The following is a 19468-nucleotide window of genomic DNA, read 5'->3' on the forward strand; positions in this document are numbered from 1 at the left end:
AGTTTTCCTTTAAGCCTTGTATTTATTTCAATTAAATTTTTTAGAGAAGAAACTCGAGGTTCTCTTTCAAGGATATATAAACAGTGATACAAAAATCAAATGGTTGACTGAGACTCCTAAACTGCAATAATAATATAAGACTTATGGTATACTTTATCACTAAAAATAAACTAAGTATTTATATACACAACAAATACAATGAATGAGCAACTATATTAAAACACTTCACAGTGAATTGTCCAAAAAAGCTTCATTTTCTTTCTGAACTTTGTTAAATGGCCTAGATAAGAGAAAAAGAAAATGGCAAAGAGAATGGGATTTAAAAAGAAGAAACAAATATTTATTTTTTTTAATTTTTAAAAATTCCAGTAGAAACAACAAATGTCTTATTTTGTACTTACAAGTCTTCTGCAAAGATGCTGGGTGAACTAGAGTGGATGGAAATGTTGACCCTCTCACTGGCTGTTCTTTATGATGGTCAAGGAAATCTCCCCAAGTTGGCTGAAGCTATAAAATATGTTTTTTTAAAGTACATGAAAAAAGTGCAAATTTTTAGAAGCAACATTTCAAGAACAGAACAAAAATTAAATAATACTTTACCACAGTAGCACTTAACGGAGATCCTGCTGGGGTATTTGTGTATGTACTAGTTAATGATAACTCAAGGTCCATATTTGGTGGGTCCCCAAGGGGTGGAAGAGAAGACAGACTATGGGACATGTCCATATCAGCCATGGAGAAGAAAACTTCTTCTTCTAGAGAGAATTAAACTTTGTCACTTCTATTATAATCCCACCAATTCAAGTCTTTAAAGTAAGTTAACACACATTAATATAATCTGTCTTTAGATTATGTGAGATATAGTGATGCTCCAAATTTTATGGTACTTCCAATAGGGTAATTTATTTGAATCCAATATATTAATGACACAGGAAAAATTCAACTGAACATAAATTAACAAAAGGTTAAGCTATCCTACTGATGAACATGTTTTGTTTTATTTTAAAATATTATGATATGCAGCATTACATGATATATTTTTAAGTGTCATATGACAACTTAGCATTCAAAATCCAGATTTTAAAATAGTATAAATATATTACAACTTCTGGTTTCATATGGATGCAGCAGTCATTTCTTTTCTTAAAAAAAAAAGAGCCAACTACATTATTTAGAATTCTGTTTACATTTCAGTTCCTTCTTTCTGGAGATTGGTTTACCTTCATGCAAATGAAGTTTGTTATAGCCAAAATTTCTTGAGTAGGCTTTAATTTTTTATTTGGCTCAACATTCTATACTTAAATTGATACTTATTATTTATATTAGTGCTTATACATTCTGAAACATCTGTAACTGTTAGGTAAGCTGGGTAAAGATTATATTCACGTATAGTTAATGGAAAGATTAATAAAGAAAAGCTACCACTTAAAGGATTCTAACGTAAATCATTATGTAAAGACATAATAATTTGACAAAATGAATGATTACTTCCGATTTATCTTTCGTGTAAATTTACATTTTCATAAATTGACTTTCCTCAGAATAAATCACCACTTACAAAACAAAACTACACAATCAAAAAGACAACTTGTGCTGCTGCATCACTATAATGCTGTGCTTAGATTAATTTATAAATTAAAACTTTCTAATAGTATGGATATTCTGTCTTTTCATTGATAAACTCCTTTTCACAGCAGTCAAAGTTTAATTTTATCTGTTATAATGTACGATTCTGATGTCAACTGTTTGAGTTGCTTACCACGGCTAGAAGGTGTACGAGCCGTTTCTGTCTCATAAAAGCTTTGCTCTGAAGATACACCCACAGAGAGGGAATCTTTTCTCAAATAATACCGGTTTAATTCCATCTGAATTCGATATTCATCTTCCTGCTGCATGGGTCGATTTTTCTTATCTTTATTAGCTAACCCTATTTTGCTAGAATTTTCTACAAGGATACAAAAGTAAAGCAAACCAATAATTAAATTTGATGTTACTTACTTAAGCATTTCTTTCCCAAAACCCATTTATCCAATACCAATGGCAACTCAGCACCATAGTACAAAACCACCACTATTTAATAATAACAATAGTAAAGCAATGGCTTTCAGCAACTAGCCAGGAATCACAAAATCTTATTTCTGATCAATGAGTCATTAAAAGTATTTTTAAATGTGTGCCAAAAATTATAGTTTCTCAGCTGAATGAAGTACTATCCCCAACCAAAGCAGTAAGTCAGAACAATTCTGAAAAAGTTAAGAATGTTACACAAACTATCTGAACATAAATTTGTGCCATGGTAACAAAATTCAAAAACTCAATCAAACTTAACCATTTAGAATTCTTATTTACAATACATCTTTAATTTTGCTTATTCAAAAACAACAGACTTTCTTATATGTATGTTATATATTTTAATTAAAAAATTTTAAAGAATTAAAAATAATAATAACAACAAAGTTATACTTGCCTGGTCCAGCAATAGCTGCCAACATATCCAAAAGCAAGTGTACCTGCCTTGGTGACAGGAATAGATGAATAGAGTCTATCTGTCCATCAACATCCAACTTCCAAAAAAAAAAAAAAAAAAAAAACCTCATCACCATAAATTTTAGTATATTTTAATGCACTGAGATGAATATTGATTCTTTAGTCTTTGATTTCTTCACCTAAGATTCCTTCTACTAATTCACACAACTTAAATGAAGAGACTTAAAGGTCACCAAACTGTTGTGCTAAGAGGGAAAATCTTTCGGAGAAATTCCATGGTGGCAAGTCCAATATAATTTCATCTCTTTACATCTTCTGAATATTTAAGGTAATCGAGGAGGCCTTAAGACATAGTCTCCAAGAAAGAATATTAAGGTAACAGTAGCACAGTACTCACTGACTTTCAAAAGACCAAAATCATAATCCTTAAAGTTTGATTCAAACCACGAGCAAATAAAGTTGGCTTTCCTAACTTTGCCCACTGACCCTACACTGTGGTAGGGCATGTGAGGACTTTCTCTACAAACAGCGTGCCTCCTGCAATGCCTACTGTGTTCCACAAAGCCTACCCTCTCCTGAGCATGGCAGTGGAAGCTACAGCAGAAATGTGGATAGAAGACGGTACTTATATAAATGGACTTCCCTTCTCTTTTCCAACTCTTCACCCATTTTTTCTTCTAAAAATAAAATCTTCACCCCACTCTCTTCTTGATTCTTGTGGAGTATACTCTGCCAGAAGCAAACATTTACTCTCTACACCACATTCTAAGAAGTCAAATGTCTCTGCCTTACTTTTCATTCACCTCCTTAGTTCTAATATGCTAACACTCCTATTATCTTTATGCCATTTTACAACTGAAAAATAATTCAATCAATAAAACACATTTAAATTTAAATTTGGTTTCTTCCCTAGGAGAAAAACAAATACCTTCTAATTCTAAAAACAAAAAATAAATTACAAAGTGACTTTCAGAAATTTCCATGATCTGAGAATATAATACATGCTTCAATAATAATAATCATTATTATTACTTTTTTTTTTAGTATTGGGGTACTAGGCTAAATGCTTTTATATCTATGTCCTCTAATTCTTATTACTGATCCTGTTCTACAGATGAGGAAACAAGTTCACAAAGATTAAGTGATTTGCACAAGGCCATGTAACAAATCCAGAGCTGGGATCTTAACCTAGGCTGACCCAGATACAAAGCCCTCCCTCCTTCCATTGCATGGCTCCCCTCTGTCCTACCTATAGACTGTTTGTTTTATGGGGCTCTCTACTGAGTGCTGTGGTCCCAGGCTATAAACCAGGAAGGAATTAAGGCTGGGGAGAGTAGGAAAATGTGTTTCTAATTATATGCCAAATTTTAAAATTGCTTTTTAATTTCTTAGTATTGAAAACACAATCTCTGGGGCCAGCCTGTGGCTCACTTGAGAGAATGTGGTGCTGATAACACCAAAGCCATGGGTTCAGATCCCTATATTGGGATGGCTGGTTAGCTCATGTGGGACAGTGTGGTGCTGACAACACCAAGTCAAGGGTTAAGATCCCCTTACCAGTCATCTTAAAAAAAAAAAAAAGAAAAAGAAAACACAATCTCTGACCTTCATTAGAATGAATGACCAAGAGTGTTATTTCTAAGTCATAGAAATTAAAACGTTCATATTTCATTACTAGTACATTCTGAGTTTAGTATACAAAGAACAAAGTATATATTAATTACTTTTGGATATATAAAAGATAGAACATAACTAAAAAACGAATTTCAACTCAATATAACATGGTAACTGAAATAAAATACCTCTCAATTCAATACAGGCTGTCCCCTATTTTCATACACAAGTATAATGCATTCCTGAAAACACATGCTAAAATTGAATATGTGAAACACCAGATAAACACACTACTCAAGGAGGAACTATTCTCACAGAACTAAAAAGAAAAACATGAAATCTTTCATAACATTTTGAACCTACAGTTGAAAGACTTAAGTCTAATGAACATCAGAAAGAGATTAAAGATGTGACACTGAGCATCCCTAACTGATGTCACCTTTGTCTACACCGTATTAAGGATATGAAGTCCATGTTTCTCAATGCTACTACCCAGAACTTTTGTTTTTCCATTTAGCATTCACTTTCATTAAATAAGAACAAAATGTACTCAAATACTCAAGTTACTAAACAAAAGTTACCGTATAGGCAAAGATGGTCATACAAGGGTACTTCAAAAAGTTTATGGAAAGATTCATATTATTTTTTAATTCCATTTTTCTATGAACTTTTTGAAATACTGCATATCTCCAAATATTAAACTGGCTGGCTGACAATACCACCATGTAATATTTCCAGATGTTTACTTATCATCTAATATGCAGAACTCCAAAAGTAACATATAAAGGGCATTTACACAAATCAATACATAATGAGCAAAAGTTTGGGTTTGCATGAAGATCAAAAACATATGAATGTTAGGGTTTGGATCCCCATACTTCCAAAAAACATAAAAATGTTGAGGTCTATACATAATTGATCAAAACACAACTATAAAAGTTATTCCTATGATTCTTCCTTCTTAAGAAAATGGCAAATGCTCTCTAGGTCAAGATACTAAGGAAAAAAAAGAAATAGCAAATGCATTCCCCAAAGACACAGACATAGTAGGTTTCCAAGGATGTTAGCACAGCAGGGGATTCCCTATAGTTTTTACACACACCTATAACTATCTGCTCTATTAACAATTCCATCGTGTTATTTTATGAAGAAGTTTAAGACCTGTGAAAGGATTCTGTACCACCTGAAGTAGGACAGAACAGTAAACAAAGCGGGAGTAGTCACTAATAGGAACGTCTTCATTCTAATTATCACTCCAACTCTAATCAGGTGTTCCAACCCAAGAAAGGGCTTCTGGGGATTCCTCAATCCTATGAAAATCTTTTTATGTACATTCACATGTATTTAGTGGCTCCTCCTTCCATGTTCCCTCAAGAGTTTCTAGATCCCTCATTGTATCTTTTATTAAGGCAAAGATTGTATCCCACTCATCTCTGCATCTGTACCAAGAATTGCACAGGACTTGGCATACAGTAGTCACTCAAACATCTACAGCTAGGTAGATCAACAAATAAACAAATGAATATATCATTCTATCTTCCTAATTTAAACAACATTTTATAGAGTTTATACATAAAGTTAGTTTTCAAAGTATAAAAATAAGGGTCGACAAATACATTTTTAACTGACTAAATAAATTCAAGTTTCCTAATTGTCCAACAGAATGAATCAATATTGTTCCCTAAGAAACAAGTACAGTTGTTTTTATACAATGTCTTCAAAAAGCTATGAGACATAATGGAAAAAGTCATCTGTGCTCATAAATATTATACAATTATAAAAATGGTCATTCTGTCCAAAATATAGATGAGTAGACAGTTTTACATATATATAATTAAACAAACATCTTCCACAGTCAACTTCTTGCTTTCCAAATCACTTCTCCTTTGTAAACTTAATTTTATGATGATAGAAAGAGATCATTTAATAAATTCCTAATTATCTGAACTAATGAAACCATGCCTAATACAAAAAAGGGGTTTTTTTGGTTTGTTTTTGAATTGTTAGAATTGGGGAGAGTGAGTGTAAAAGGCAGCTCTTTATAAAACCCAAGTTGTAGCAACAGGGTAAAGGCAGTCTTCAATGAATTTTGTGACCTAAGGACAGAGGCACCAACTAAGAGTAAAAATGCTAATTCTGAGATGGCAGGTACCCTAAGTTACAGGATAACCTATGGTAATCAATCAGTGGGTCACTGAATAGATTAAAGAATACTTGTAGTTTTATTTTGGTTTTTACTATGGAGAATAAAATGAACACTGACCTTTGCTCCAGGAAGTACTTCATTCTGTTTCAACGTGAGACTCAACTCCATCCTACCAATTAACCCTCCAATCTGCACTGGGTCAGAGGGTGCTATCTCTGGTAAATTTCTAGTTAGTTGTGGGTGTGGCTCATAAACAATTTTGGGGTTCCAGCTAGGTGACAGCTTTGGCTCAGTTTCCTACAATAATGCAATAAAAATAAAGTAACAATTTAAAATACTTTAGTGTAAATAAATTAAAATGCAAAATATAAATGTCAAGAAGAATAACATATATGGAATGTAAAACCGTATTATGTTACAATGGATAAAACAGTATATTACAGAGAAAATGAAACACCGTAACATGTTAACACAGTACACTGGTAACAAAGGCTAAAGGCAAATCATGGAAAACAATTTTATGAAAAAAAGCACAATATCTGTTCAAGTTACAGCAATAAAAAAACCTAATAGAGATTGTATAATTAAGAAAACTTGATTTGTGAAATAACATGAAAGGTAAGTTACGGAATGACTGACTTATAAAAGGATTCTCTGCTCTTGGAAGGGATTAACAGAGTTCCTTAAATATAAAGCTTTTTAAAGACATGATTTATTAGATAAATTTTCAACAGTACACTCGCTATGTAAGGTAAATGTGAATACTGCTTGATTTCCTGTTTTTCTTGTAAAAGGATATTAGATGTAGTATACCATTTTCCCCCAAGACATACAAGAGTACTTCAAAAAGTTCACGGGAAGATTCATATTATCTTTTAATTCTGTTTTTCCGCAAACTTTTTTTTTTTTTTTTTTTTGTCTTTTTCGTGACCAGTACTCAGCCAGTGAGTGCACCGGCCATTCCTATATAGGATCCGAACCCGTGGCGGGAGCGTCGCCGCGCTCCCAGCGCCGCACTCTCCCGAGTGCGCCACGGGCTCGGCCCTTTCCACAAACTTTTTGAAGTACCCTCATAGTATCCAACATTTCTTTATCAAACTAATACACAACTAACTGGTAGGAAAGACATTAAGTATAAACATGAGTATTTTAAAATCTCTGAAATATATTTCCCCATTACTGAACATTTGTTAACTCTCAAAGCAGATGGAGACTCATTAACACATATTATCCTAACAAAATTTAACAGCCCTCATTTAAACCTTTTAAAAATCTATGATTACGTATTGGGGGTATTTTTGTTTAGTTTTTCTTACCACTGGTGCAGTTGAACACACTGGGGAAGATTTTGCTGATGCAGAAAACTCATCCCAGAAGAGAGACACTCCAGAGAGCTGAAGTAACTTGTGAGCAAAAGCTGTGGGTTGATGGACATTAATTCCTGAGGACTCGTCAGTCTCATCACAGTATACAGTTCTAAAAATTAAAAACAAAGAGAACTTACACAAAACTCCTAGAAAAACCTATTTGCAATGATAAGAAATACACAATGCTTTTTTAAGCTAAAGGGATTTTCAAGTGTTAGCACTTTTCAGAACACGCCCATAATGTGGGCCAGCAACACCATGCTCAACTACAGTAAATATTTTCATGAAGAGACCTTAGCTCCAAAAGAGGTAAATTTATGAGGCTCTTACATATGGGGAAAAAAATAACTTACTGAAGTTATCTTCAAGGAAAACAGTTCCTGCACTCTCTCACAAAACATCTCTTGGTAACAGTGAGACAGCATATGGCTCCAAATCACAACTCTGACATGAATGACATTTCTCAAATTCTTATACGTGTGACTAATCTTCAGTTTAAACAAAACACAAAATGTGGTTCTTAATGCGTGAGATTTTAGATATTTTTTAACACCATTTAAGGTAACACATCCTAACTTCAAAGATCTGTTAACAATAACTGTTTTACTAATAGGTATGTTCTATGAAAGACAAAAACCATAACATATCTGATTAAAATTCAGTAAAGGAACCCAATAGATACACAGAGTGTCTTTGGTGCTCAGTGGCCATACTTCATCCTGCTGAATTCTGTTGGCAGTTCATACGACATGAACTTAAGACATATTTTAACCTGAAATCAACACTAACATACTTCATCCTGCTCAATTCTGTTGGTAATTCATATAGCATTAAGACACAGGTGAACCTGAAATCAATGCTAAGGTGTGTACATATTTTAGAGCTATTTTTAGGGGGTCCAAGTGGGCATACACAGAAAACTAAAAGCAACTACTACTCTACTGTAAAATAAGTCCTCTACCTTAAAATATTAAGGTAGTAAAATATTATTTTACTACCTTAAAATAGTCCTCACAGAATCCTCAAAAGAAACAGTGGCCTTAGCCTTTCTCACCAAAACAGCACTTAGATTAAGCACAGCAAAGCAAAGAAGTCTTTCACATTAATGAAACATTCCTAAATATTACATCGTTCATATGAAAAACTGAAACTCTCTAACAGGAGTGCCTCAAATTTAGGTAGCACTCAAACACAGCTTCTGTATCTTAATCTACAGCTTCTGCATCTATGGATGCAACCAACAATGGATCGAAAATATTAGGAAAAAACTGCATAAAAATTGCCTTTTTCTTGTCATTATTCCCTAAACAATAGAGTATAACAATTATTTACACAGCATTTATGTTGTATTAAGTACTGTAGTAATCTAGAGATGATTTAAAGCATATAGGATGATGTGCATAAGTTATACTATGCCATTTTTTATCAGGGTTATGAGCATCCCAGAAATCCAAGAGAGGTCCTGGAACCAATCAATGGATACTGAGGGGCAACTGTACTTCTTATTTTGATTTGATATTAACAGAAAATTACTTGGAATTCACCACAGTATTATATATAATTATACTCCAACTGGTACTTTAAGTTTTCAATAATGGGATTAGAATATAACTTGGAGAGCAGCACTTTACTTTGAAATTATGAAATATTTTAATATCAGCCTCTAATCTCCAAAAGCATCTTGAAATTTAATGTGAGAGTTAGAACAGGGTCATTTGTTTTCAGATATAAGAATTCTTACCTTTCTATTCGAATTTCGAGTGCAGTTCCAGTTTTGGAATTTTCTGGCACATGTTCAATTCTTAAGACAGTATCTATAAAAGTGACTTTTACTCTTCTTAGTACTAGAGTAAACAAGTAATCATCAATGTAAGAGACAATACACATACTAAATAACTTCTAACGAAAGGAATATATATTAGTTTGATAAGAACTTACAAAACAAAAAAGCTGAATTTCTTTCCTTTAAAAATATCCCCAAATCCTAACACCAAGGTCCAGGGTTGGATCCCTGTACTAGCCAACCAAAAAAAAAAAATGAACGAATGAATGAACGAATGAATGAATGAATGAATGAATGAGAAAGAAGGAAAGAAGGAAGGAAAGAAAGAAAGAAAGAAAGAAAGAAAGAAAGAAAGAAAGAAGGAGAAGAGAGAAGGAAAGAAATAAAGGAAAGAAAGAAGGAATGAAGAAGAAGAGAGAAGGAAAGAATTAAGGAAGGAAGAAAAGAAAGAAAGAAGGAAGGAAAGAAAGAAAGAGAGAGAAGGAAGAAAGAAAGAAAAAAGGAAACAAGGAAGGAAGGAAGGAAGGAAGGAAGGAAGGAAGGAAGGAAGGAAGGAAGGAAGGAAGGAAGAAGGAAGGAAAGAGAGAAGGAAAGAAGGAAGGAGGAAGGAAAGAAAGAAAGAAGGAAGGGAGGGAGGAAAGAAAGAAAATCCCCAAATCCTGGGTTTTGTAATAAATATTTTGCCTTACAACACTTGGGGCAATGACTAATGCTATCTGTTGAATTCTAATCCCTTCATATGCAAGCATAATAAAATAAAGGAGAAACTAGGGTATGAAAGAAACAACAAGCAATTAACCTCAATTCTAAGGTTCTGAAGTGAGAACAGTAATTTTTAAAAAACTCACTCCAATGGATTTGCCTTACACAGGCTTATTAAATAAGGTACTAAAATCTAAAATTTTGAAAATATTCAATAATGCCAAACCTGTTTCAATAGTTTCAGCAAACTTTTCCAATCCTTCAAAAGGCTGGGATCCTTCTCCTTGTTCATCTGTCAGTTTCTGGCTAAGACATTCTTTTGCCAATTGCATACTGCTGGTCATGAAACTTGACCAATACATAGGCTCAGAACCAGTTGCTGCAAAAAGTATGGATTAATCCTAAATAATTCCTCAGAGTTACAACCATGCCATTTCTTAAAATAACACATTTCAAACAGATAAATTCTCAGTCCCTCACAAGATTTTTAACATCACGATGTTACCCAGGGAAACAATATTCTAGAAATTACTTTTGAGATTCAAACATTACATTATAACTGAGATAAAAAAAAAATCACAGATAAAAGTCCAGAGACATGTGTCTCATTGCATATTATATTTTTACCAAATATTAATTGGTGTATTCATTCAATAAGTATTTAATGGGCATCTAACATGCATGGTGCTGTTCTAAATATTACAGAGCAGGGGTTGACAGCTTGTTCTGTAAAAGGTCAGAGAGCAAATATTTTAGACTTTGTGGGCCACATGGTCTACTCACAACTACTCAACTCTCCCACTATAGTGCAAAAGCAGCCATAGAGAGCAAATAAATAAGCATAGTTGAGTTCCAATAAAACTTTATTTATGCAAACAGGTGACAGGCCCAATTTGGCCTGTAGGCCATAGTGTGCTAACTCTGCTGTAGGAGATAGAAAAATAAATTATGAATTCTACCCTCAGAGAGCCTACAATCTGGTGGAAGAAATAAGATATGACTAAAAGTATTAGTAGGCAACTACTGAATATCAACAGAAAACATTATGAAGTCTAAGAAAAGAAGAAAATTCTTCTAGCTGAAGGAATTAACAGAAAATCTGATAGAAGTAGCAGTGACATAGGCTTTGGAAATTAGTAAAAATGTAGATAAAACAGAAGAGCATCCTTGCAGGAGGAAACACACGAACTGTGAAAAATTCTTTCCAGATCTTCCCTCATGAGGAAATTCTACCACACCTCCTTCCATTATTCCAAACAGACTGACAGAGATTACTAGTTATTGCCTTCCAAAATGGAATTTAAAAGCCCTTTTAATGGAATATCTCAAAAGGGTCAAATATTTAAAAGTCTGATTTTCCATAGGGAAGTATTACATCTACTTAGCATGGTTAAAAGAATATTCTTGTAAATTAAATATCAGATTATTACAGAGGCTTTCTATGCATGCATTATCAATTTTCAAAATACAGGTCACTATAATTCTACTAAGAATAATTTAAACGTTGGTGTTTCGGGCAGCACTTGGGATTATAATTCTATCATTGCACACCTACATATCCTTCACCTGGGTTTATCAATGCTATCTAATTCCATCGTTTTTTTACACATATAAGTAGGTATTCTACTGTAAAGAAAAGCAATTCCTTCTCTCTGCCAACCTTATATACTTATTTATTTGTATCATTATGGATTTAAGGATTTTTTTAATTTAATGGGTTATAATCCATTACTATCATAATTATCTTTAATATTAAATTTGTCCCAGATGTGGCCAATGAAGCCCCTTAAAGCTCAGTCCTGTGTCCTTTTAACATTTCTCCATCAATCTTTGAGCACTCTTCCTTGCTTTCTGGCACAATACTTTAAATCTTTAATACAAGTCAGTTTAGATAATTGGTACAAATAATTAAGTAAACCAAATCATCTGTATACTACAGTTCCTGTAAGTAAACAGAGAAAGAAACAACTCTAAAGGTATAATCACACACATCCTAGATAGAGCCAAGTCTTTAATATTTTATCAACCGAAAATCTCACAAACACAATGCAAAGTGATAAATCAAATACTGAATTCAATTCAATTAGGTTACTTTCCCAATCTCTGAAAAAAATAAAAACAGAAACAAATAAAACAGAAATAAATAGCACACCTACCTAGGCGAGGTCTAGGTCGAAAGACCATTTCTAACCCTTTCACCTCCAGTGCACAATTATCCTGTAGCAAGGAGCCCCATGGAACTGACAGAGAAATTGACTGAATGAATCCTTCAGTGACTTCTAAAGGTGCATCTGCTGACTCCAGGATTTCATTGAGACACTAAAGAAAAAAGCCAAATTCAATTTGAAATGATACATATAAAAACACAAAATTGTTAACTTACTCAAAGATGCTGAATACATCCACACGTCAGGCATTGGGGATAAAGAAAGCAGAGAATAAGATAAAGATGATTCCTGGTCCTCACTAAGTTTACAAGATAGTATACCATGAAAGAGACACGTAATTAAAGTGTGATGAGTTGTATGACAGAGGAAATACATTGTGCTACTAGAGCACGTAATCATATCTAACCTGGAGATTCAAGGCAGGCCACCTGATGAAGTGCTGTTTTAAGGTAAGACCAGAAGTCTGAGAAGGAACTAACCAGGCCAGGCCAAGTGGTCCAGGAAGAGACAATAGCATGTGGAAGGATTAAAAGAAAGCAGAAGTTAGAGAAGTACAAGCATATATATTTGAGACACAAGAGTATTTGAAAAAGAAAAGCTGCTTTAGATTTTAGCAAGGTGCTTTAGGTTTTGCCAGCAGAGATAAGTCCAGATAGATAAGAGACAATGGGATCCAAAAAGCCTTGTAATGCCATTAAAGAATCTGAAATTTATCTCAAGATCAATGTGAAGTCATTAAAGGATTTTAAGCAAGGCACGGGCCGGCCCCGTGGCTCACTCGGGAGAGTACGGTGCTGATAACACCAAGGCCCCGGGTTCGGATCCCATATACAGATGGCCGGTTTGCTCACTGGCTGAGCGTGGTGCTCACAACACCAAGTCAAGGGTTAAGATCTCCTTACCGGTCATCTTTAAAAAAAAAAAAAAAAAAAAAAAGCAAGGCTACCTTGATGAGTTTCAAACTTTTAGTGGGCCCCTCTTGCTGACATGTAAAACCTTAATTGGAGAAAAGCAAAAACTCCTGCAGGAAGGTTATAATAGAAGTTATCGATATTGATTTGGCAAGGATAGCAACACTGAGAACAGTTAGAAGTAGAGGGATTTTTGAAATTTCTTTAGAAGCAGAATGAGTAATTGCATCATGAGGGATAAAGAAAAGAAAGAATTAAGAATGACATCCAGAAGGAACTAATAATGTACAAAATTACAGTTAGATATGAGACGAAGTTCTGGTGTTCTATTGCACAGTAGGGTGACTACAGTAAACAAGTGTATTGTATATTTTAAAACAGCTAGAAGAGAGGATTCTGAATGCTTTCACCACAAAGAACTGATAAACGTTTGAGGTAACGTATGCTAATTACCCTGATTTTATCATTACACAATATATACATCTATCAAAACATCACACTGTACCCCATAAATATGTGCAATTATTATGAGTCAATTAAGAATAAAATAAAACTTAAAAAAAAAAAGAGAACGACACCCAGGATGTTGGCTCAGGCAGTTGTTTATATAGAGGTACCATTTACGGAAACGGAGATGGAGATGGAGAAACCTAGAGAAGCAGGTTAGGGGTGAGATGAGTTCAGTTCCAAAGTGTGCAGTGAGGAGATATCTAGGTGGAGGTGTCCAGGAGGCAGCTGGATATTCTGGTCTAGAGCTTAGGAGCATCATCTGGACTAGAGATAGAGATGGACATTATAAACATAGGGATAACAAAAGCCACAGAGATGAGAAGAGATGCCTTTGGGAACTTACATAGAGTAAAATGATGGGAGATCTAACGCAGAACCCTAAGAAACACCAACATTTAAGAAACACTTTCAGAAGGAGGAGACCGCGAAGGAAACTATGAAAAAGGCAGACAAAGAAGAACAGGAAAAGTCAAGAATATCTCATGTCCCAGAAAACCATGGAAAGACAATATTAAAGAGAAGAGTGGTCAAGAGTGACAAAAACAAACAAGAAGTCAAAGATTTTTAAATGTGATTCAGTGATATTTAAAGTATTGTTGACCCCATCAAGAGCAATTTCAGCAGAGAGATAGGGCAAACCAGACTACAACAGAAGACAGATTGGATGTAAATAAAATTAGCAGAACAATTAAATGCAATTTGGTTTGTTTGTTTTTTACAGTGTGCTTTTTATTTTGTTGGTTTTTGTTGCTGTTTTTGCCTTTATTTTGCATTTTTTTGCCACTGGCCAGAACAAGGATCCAAATCCTGACCTTGGTGTTGTAAGACACACTTTAACCAAGGGAGGCAAGCCGACAATATACTCTTTAAATTAAAATAACAAATATTTGTTAAATGCCAGTTTACATGTAAAGTACTTTCTGTGTGCTATGTTGCATGGGGTAGTATTCTAATTCTTTTTCTTTACCCTAAAGCTAAATAGTGAGATTTGATATGGCTCATGTTTTATCTTTGGAGATTACTATTTTAAAAAGGCTTTCTTCAAGCTGAAGTTTGTGTAATCCTAAAGACTTTCCAAGGAATACATGGGCATGGATGGCTTTAAGGCATAAACATGCAGATCCTCTATCTCCAAATACATTCTCTCCTAAAACTGAGAAGAGTACATACAGTGGTGGCATCATATTGGGTCTCCTGTCCCACGGTCCCCTTGTACAATCTTCCTTCTCCCACTCAGTCAAAAAAGCCACATCTTTCTCCCTTCCTATATCCTCCTTTAGGTGCTAAGGCATAAAAACCTCCAGGCAGGGCCAGCAGTACAATTTCTGATCTTTCCCTATCTTATACAATTTTTTTGGCGTAAGAAAGTCAAAGAACTAAATGATACCACTACTGCGAAATCCCTCAGTTCTCATCTACTTATTTACAACATCAGTATTTCTCAAACTTGTGTCGATTTTAAAAATTTAGAATAAAATTTACGCTGAGCCTTACTGAATTCTCTCTGTAGATATATTCATCTATGGATGCATGAAATAATTAGGGAAGAGGAGAAAAAAATTAATTTTTAAGAAATTAATTTCCAATAAAAGTTTTTGTTTAAAAAAAAATCAGAAAAAAAATTTCTTGTGTTTAATTATCAAAATGTATAATAAATTTATATCAGTTTGATAAACTGCACACTTATAATAATTGTAATAACACAATCCAGAGGAAAAATCTTAACACTTAAAGGTTAATGATTATCTGAAGATACTGATAAGATGAATATGGTAAGCCCTAGAGTAACCACTGAGGAAATAACTAAAAAAAAAAAGATATTGTTAAAGGAAATATAACACTAGAAAATATTAATTTAATGCAAAAGAAAGCCCATTATCAATTTTAATTTATTCACATTTTTATCTAGAGAAATGATAACTATCAGTAAAATATTTAAGCATAAAATATATAAATTATGAGAGAATTTTACGTAAGGAGTAGAATGGACATTTGAGTACAATAGAAAAAGATACGATGTCAAATTTCCAAATATTAATGAAGAGCTTGTTCAAGTATTTTGAAATGGATAATGGTGGGTATTTAGATTCTAATAAGCAAAAAAAGTTATATTTTTTATAGCAATACTTCAACACAAGTTATCCTCTATAACTATTTAAACTTAAAATAAAAATTTGTTTAATCAAATTAAAAACATATAAGGGAATACGGTTTAAAAAAACAATTTAAGAGATAATTGAACAAATGTTTAAAGACCACACCTTTAAAACACAGCTTATATTCAGGTCCTAGCTCAGTCACTTACCAGCTGGATGGCTTTGGACAAGTACTTAACTTACGAGTCTTAACTTCCTCATCCTTAAAATAGGGCTAGTACCTATTTCATAGGGTTATTGTTACTATAAATGAGATAATACATGTAAAGCTACCATCATCGTTCCTGATACCAATTAAACACTTTTTAAATGTTGGCTATTCTTTATCTTCCATAGTGCTTACCTAATACAATTTTGAGCTTTATTAGAAATTCAAGGTGTGCTTGACAATTAAAGAAAAGCAAACATTACACGTTCCTTTTAATACTTATTTCTATAAGATTAACTGGGAAAAGAATACATCCTTGTCAATTTGAACCAAGGCATCAGAATTAAAATAGAGATACAATAGAGCATAACAATTTGCAAAAACTAGGGCTCGCAGTTAGCTCAGTTGGTTAGAGCTGGGTGTTTAGAACACCAAAGTCAAGGGCTGGGATCCCCATACTTGCCAGACACACACACACACACACACACACACACTGACTTAGATCAATTAACATTTAATTAGCACCTATTAATTTGTAAAAGGTCTTCGATTAATCACAGCAGAAACAAAACTAAAAAAAGAGAGTACGTTGGATTTTGTTGCTGAAAACAATGTCTATTAAAAATACTATTTTTTTAAAGTCATTATCTCCACAGGTTACGAAAGGTTTGAAAACATAGAAAGACTATCCCAACAAATCTAAAAGTCTTCTGAGCAAAGAGTTTGAAAAACAAATGGGTTTTAAACCCAATTTATACATATATATATATAAACCTATATATATAAACCTATATATATATAAACCTATATATATATATAAACCTATATATATATATATGCAACACTTTCCAATTAATTAGCAAAAATAATTAATTGAGATCAGGGAGGAAGGGAATGTCACTGCCAATTTGAACAAAATCCTTTACATAACTGATAGCTCAGAACTGAAACTTAGAGCCAATGATGCAATACTTCCATTAGGATCTATGAACCTTTGTAGGCATTTTTTTCAGTCATGAAAGTCAGTAAAAGTAAGTGTGAAAAGGAACTGAATCAGAACTTTGAATAGTTACGTCCAAGTGTCACATCAAGATCTTAGTTATCAACACGGCACACTAAAACAAATAAATCAACAACAGCATATGTTTACTGGATGTTCTGACATTCTTTTAGTCGACATAACCCTCATCTTGAAAGAGAACGAAACATAATCCTCATATTAAGTCTAGGCATAAACTGTTTTGCCAATGATCCTGAAGTCAAACTATAAAATTCAAATATCATCATCTCTGATTTCTCACAAGAATTAAGTAAAAACACACAAATGAAAGTGCCTAACACAATGCCTGACATAAATAGATGTTCAATAAATATTAACTGCCTTTCTCTTGGTCTAAAGCCATGTGATGTAATGAAGAAAGCATGGGCTTAGGAATTAGACAGGTTTGACCTCACACTGTACCACTTGCTAGCTGTGTGACTTGGGGCAAATTATTTAACTCCATCTGCAAAATGCAAATAATAATGCCCACCTTATAGGGTTAATGTGAAGTCATTAAAGAATAATGCACATAAAGACTCTTCACCCACAAAAGACATTTAATAAATGTCCAACAGTCCTCTTTCAAGAGTCTATTCATAACTGTACCAAAAGTATAGAATAACGTGTTGTTGAATTTAAAAATATCCATCAAATCCCTATCTTCTGGTAAGAATTATAGCAATACCTTGATACAGTACCTGGTTCCGTTTAATGAACTCAGGTGAAGTACTATGTCCAACATCACTTCGTTAATTATGGCAGCCTAATGTAGGACAGGGTCTTTCCACTACCTTGTGTACTCTCCCTAAAGTCATCCACTTACTGATGAAAGTATATGCTTATTTACACTCTCCACCACAAATTAATTTAAGGATAAGAATAAGGTGTTACCATAACTTAAGCTTTTCTATGGCTAAAGATGTAAGGGGAGAAGCCCCTCCAAACCCAAGGCTGAATATACTTTAAGTAAAATACTATGCACTGAATACACAAATGCGGGTAAAACTGTATCTGGTGAGTTGAAATATACATGAAGTACCTGCAAGACACGAGTCAACTCACAGCCTCTGGATGACATGTAGAAAACAGGTTTTAAAAATGTCTGAAAACTGCAGCTTCAGCGCTTTTGCAACACCGGCTTTTACGATCTGTCACGTGACGCAAACAGGCATAACTAAACAGCACTACTAGGGCCACACAGCCAGTCACAGTCTGGAAGCACAAACTGGCCTGGTAACCATATAATCAAGCAAAAGCAGGCAAACCGGCAGAGGAGGCCTTCACCTCACTTTTTTCCAGATGGCAAAATGCTGTTCCGAGACAAACAAGCAAACGCGGTGTGCAGGTAGCCAACCCAGAATAAATAACTAGGGATTCTGACATCCCAAAGGTCCTCTCCATCCGCAATCTTTCCGGAATGTCGCCCCATGAAATAGGGTGAAATTTGGTCGTCTCGGAACCCCGCGGCCCCTCACATCCCAACTGCAGGACTGATCACCTTTTCCCTGGACTCTTTTCAACCTGCTTCATAGATCCCGAAGCACTGACTCAATTTTTCCCATAGTGTAGACTCCATTACATGTGTTAAGTTTCTGGAACACGTGATTTGAGGGAGCAAACTTGCTAGAAACTAGATTAAACACCACTCTAACACATTTCTCTGAGCCCTGCCACACTTAGATCCAAACAATTCCCAGGGATGTGGACGTCACCAATCTTGGATGACACTCGGTCAAATCGCTCTAAGGAGAGCAGCGAGTCCCGCCCGGCTCGTCGCCGGCAGCTCTTACCCATTTGTCCAAGGGGACCTGGGCGAGGGACCCGGTGCCCTGATACAGGTCCAGGCTGAGCTGCTCCAGGCTCAGCTTCTCCTGCAGGAAGTGGCCCAGATACCTCTGCAGAAGGTACCGACAGGCCCTCTTCTTGATAGACTCCGAAAACGGCCAAGGCATGGTGAGGGGTGACAGCTGGGCCGGCTGGGGCTGCGGGCTGCGACGGCTCCGGCCTCGGGGTCCAAGCTCCGGCTCCAGGCCGCAAAGGCGGCGCCTCGCGTCCCGGCCGGCGTCTTCAGGCCGTGGCGGAGCCTAAGCCCGGGGCGGCCCCTTCATGCCCGCTCGGAGCCGGGCGTCCCTCAAGGCGACCCCATAACCTGCGCCGCGCCGCTCACGCTAGGCCTGGCGGGGACACGGCGTAGAGGAGTCCGGGTCGCCCCAGGCCCGGGGGCTTCCGAGGGGGTCCTGGTCGGCACAGAGAGAGAGTGCGAGGGAGCGCGGGGAGAGGCTACAGCGGCTGAGGCTGAGACTGAGGCAGACACTTCCACCGCCGCCGCGCGATGTATTTGTTGTCATCCGCGGGGCGCGCTCCCGGCTCTGGAGACGCTCCCAGCGCGTTCGCGAGACCCAGACTCCCCGCGCGCCGTCGGGCACTGGCGGAA

General features: G+C 35.4%; 1 protein-coding gene across 2 annotated transcripts in view; it reads right to left on the minus strand.

The window, feature by feature from the left end:
- The window catches only part of ATG2B (autophagy related 2B), a 66439-nt gene extending 47046 nt beyond the window's left edge, over positions 1-19393 (minus strand). For both annotated transcript variants that reach the window (XM_063089122.1, XM_063089121.1), the window contains exons 1-10: positions 18825-19393; positions 12256-12418; positions 10326-10478; positions 9356-9458; positions 7564-7723; positions 6365-6544; positions 2468-2564; positions 1760-1945; positions 601-755; positions 402-507 (exon numbers count right to left, since the gene is read on the minus strand). In XM_063089122.1, coding sequence (XP_062945192.1) covers positions 402-507; positions 601-755; positions 1760-1945; positions 2468-2564; positions 6365-6544; positions 7564-7723; positions 9356-9458; positions 10326-10478; positions 12256-12418; positions 18825-18986 — 1465 coding nt within the window. In that variant the 5' untranslated portion in view covers positions 18987-19393. The remainder of the gene's footprint in view (positions 1-401; positions 508-600; positions 756-1759; positions 1946-2467; positions 2565-6364; positions 6545-7563; positions 7724-9355; positions 9459-10325; positions 10479-12255; positions 12419-18824) is intronic.
- Positions 19394-19468: the final 75 nt, after the last annotated feature.

This window comes from Cynocephalus volans, chromosome 3 (genome assembly GCF_027409185.1).
Source record: "Cynocephalus volans isolate mCynVol1 chromosome 3, mCynVol1.pri, whole genome shotgun sequence".
Classification (NCBI taxonomy): Eukaryota; Metazoa; Chordata; class Mammalia; order Dermoptera; family Cynocephalidae; genus Cynocephalus; species Cynocephalus volans.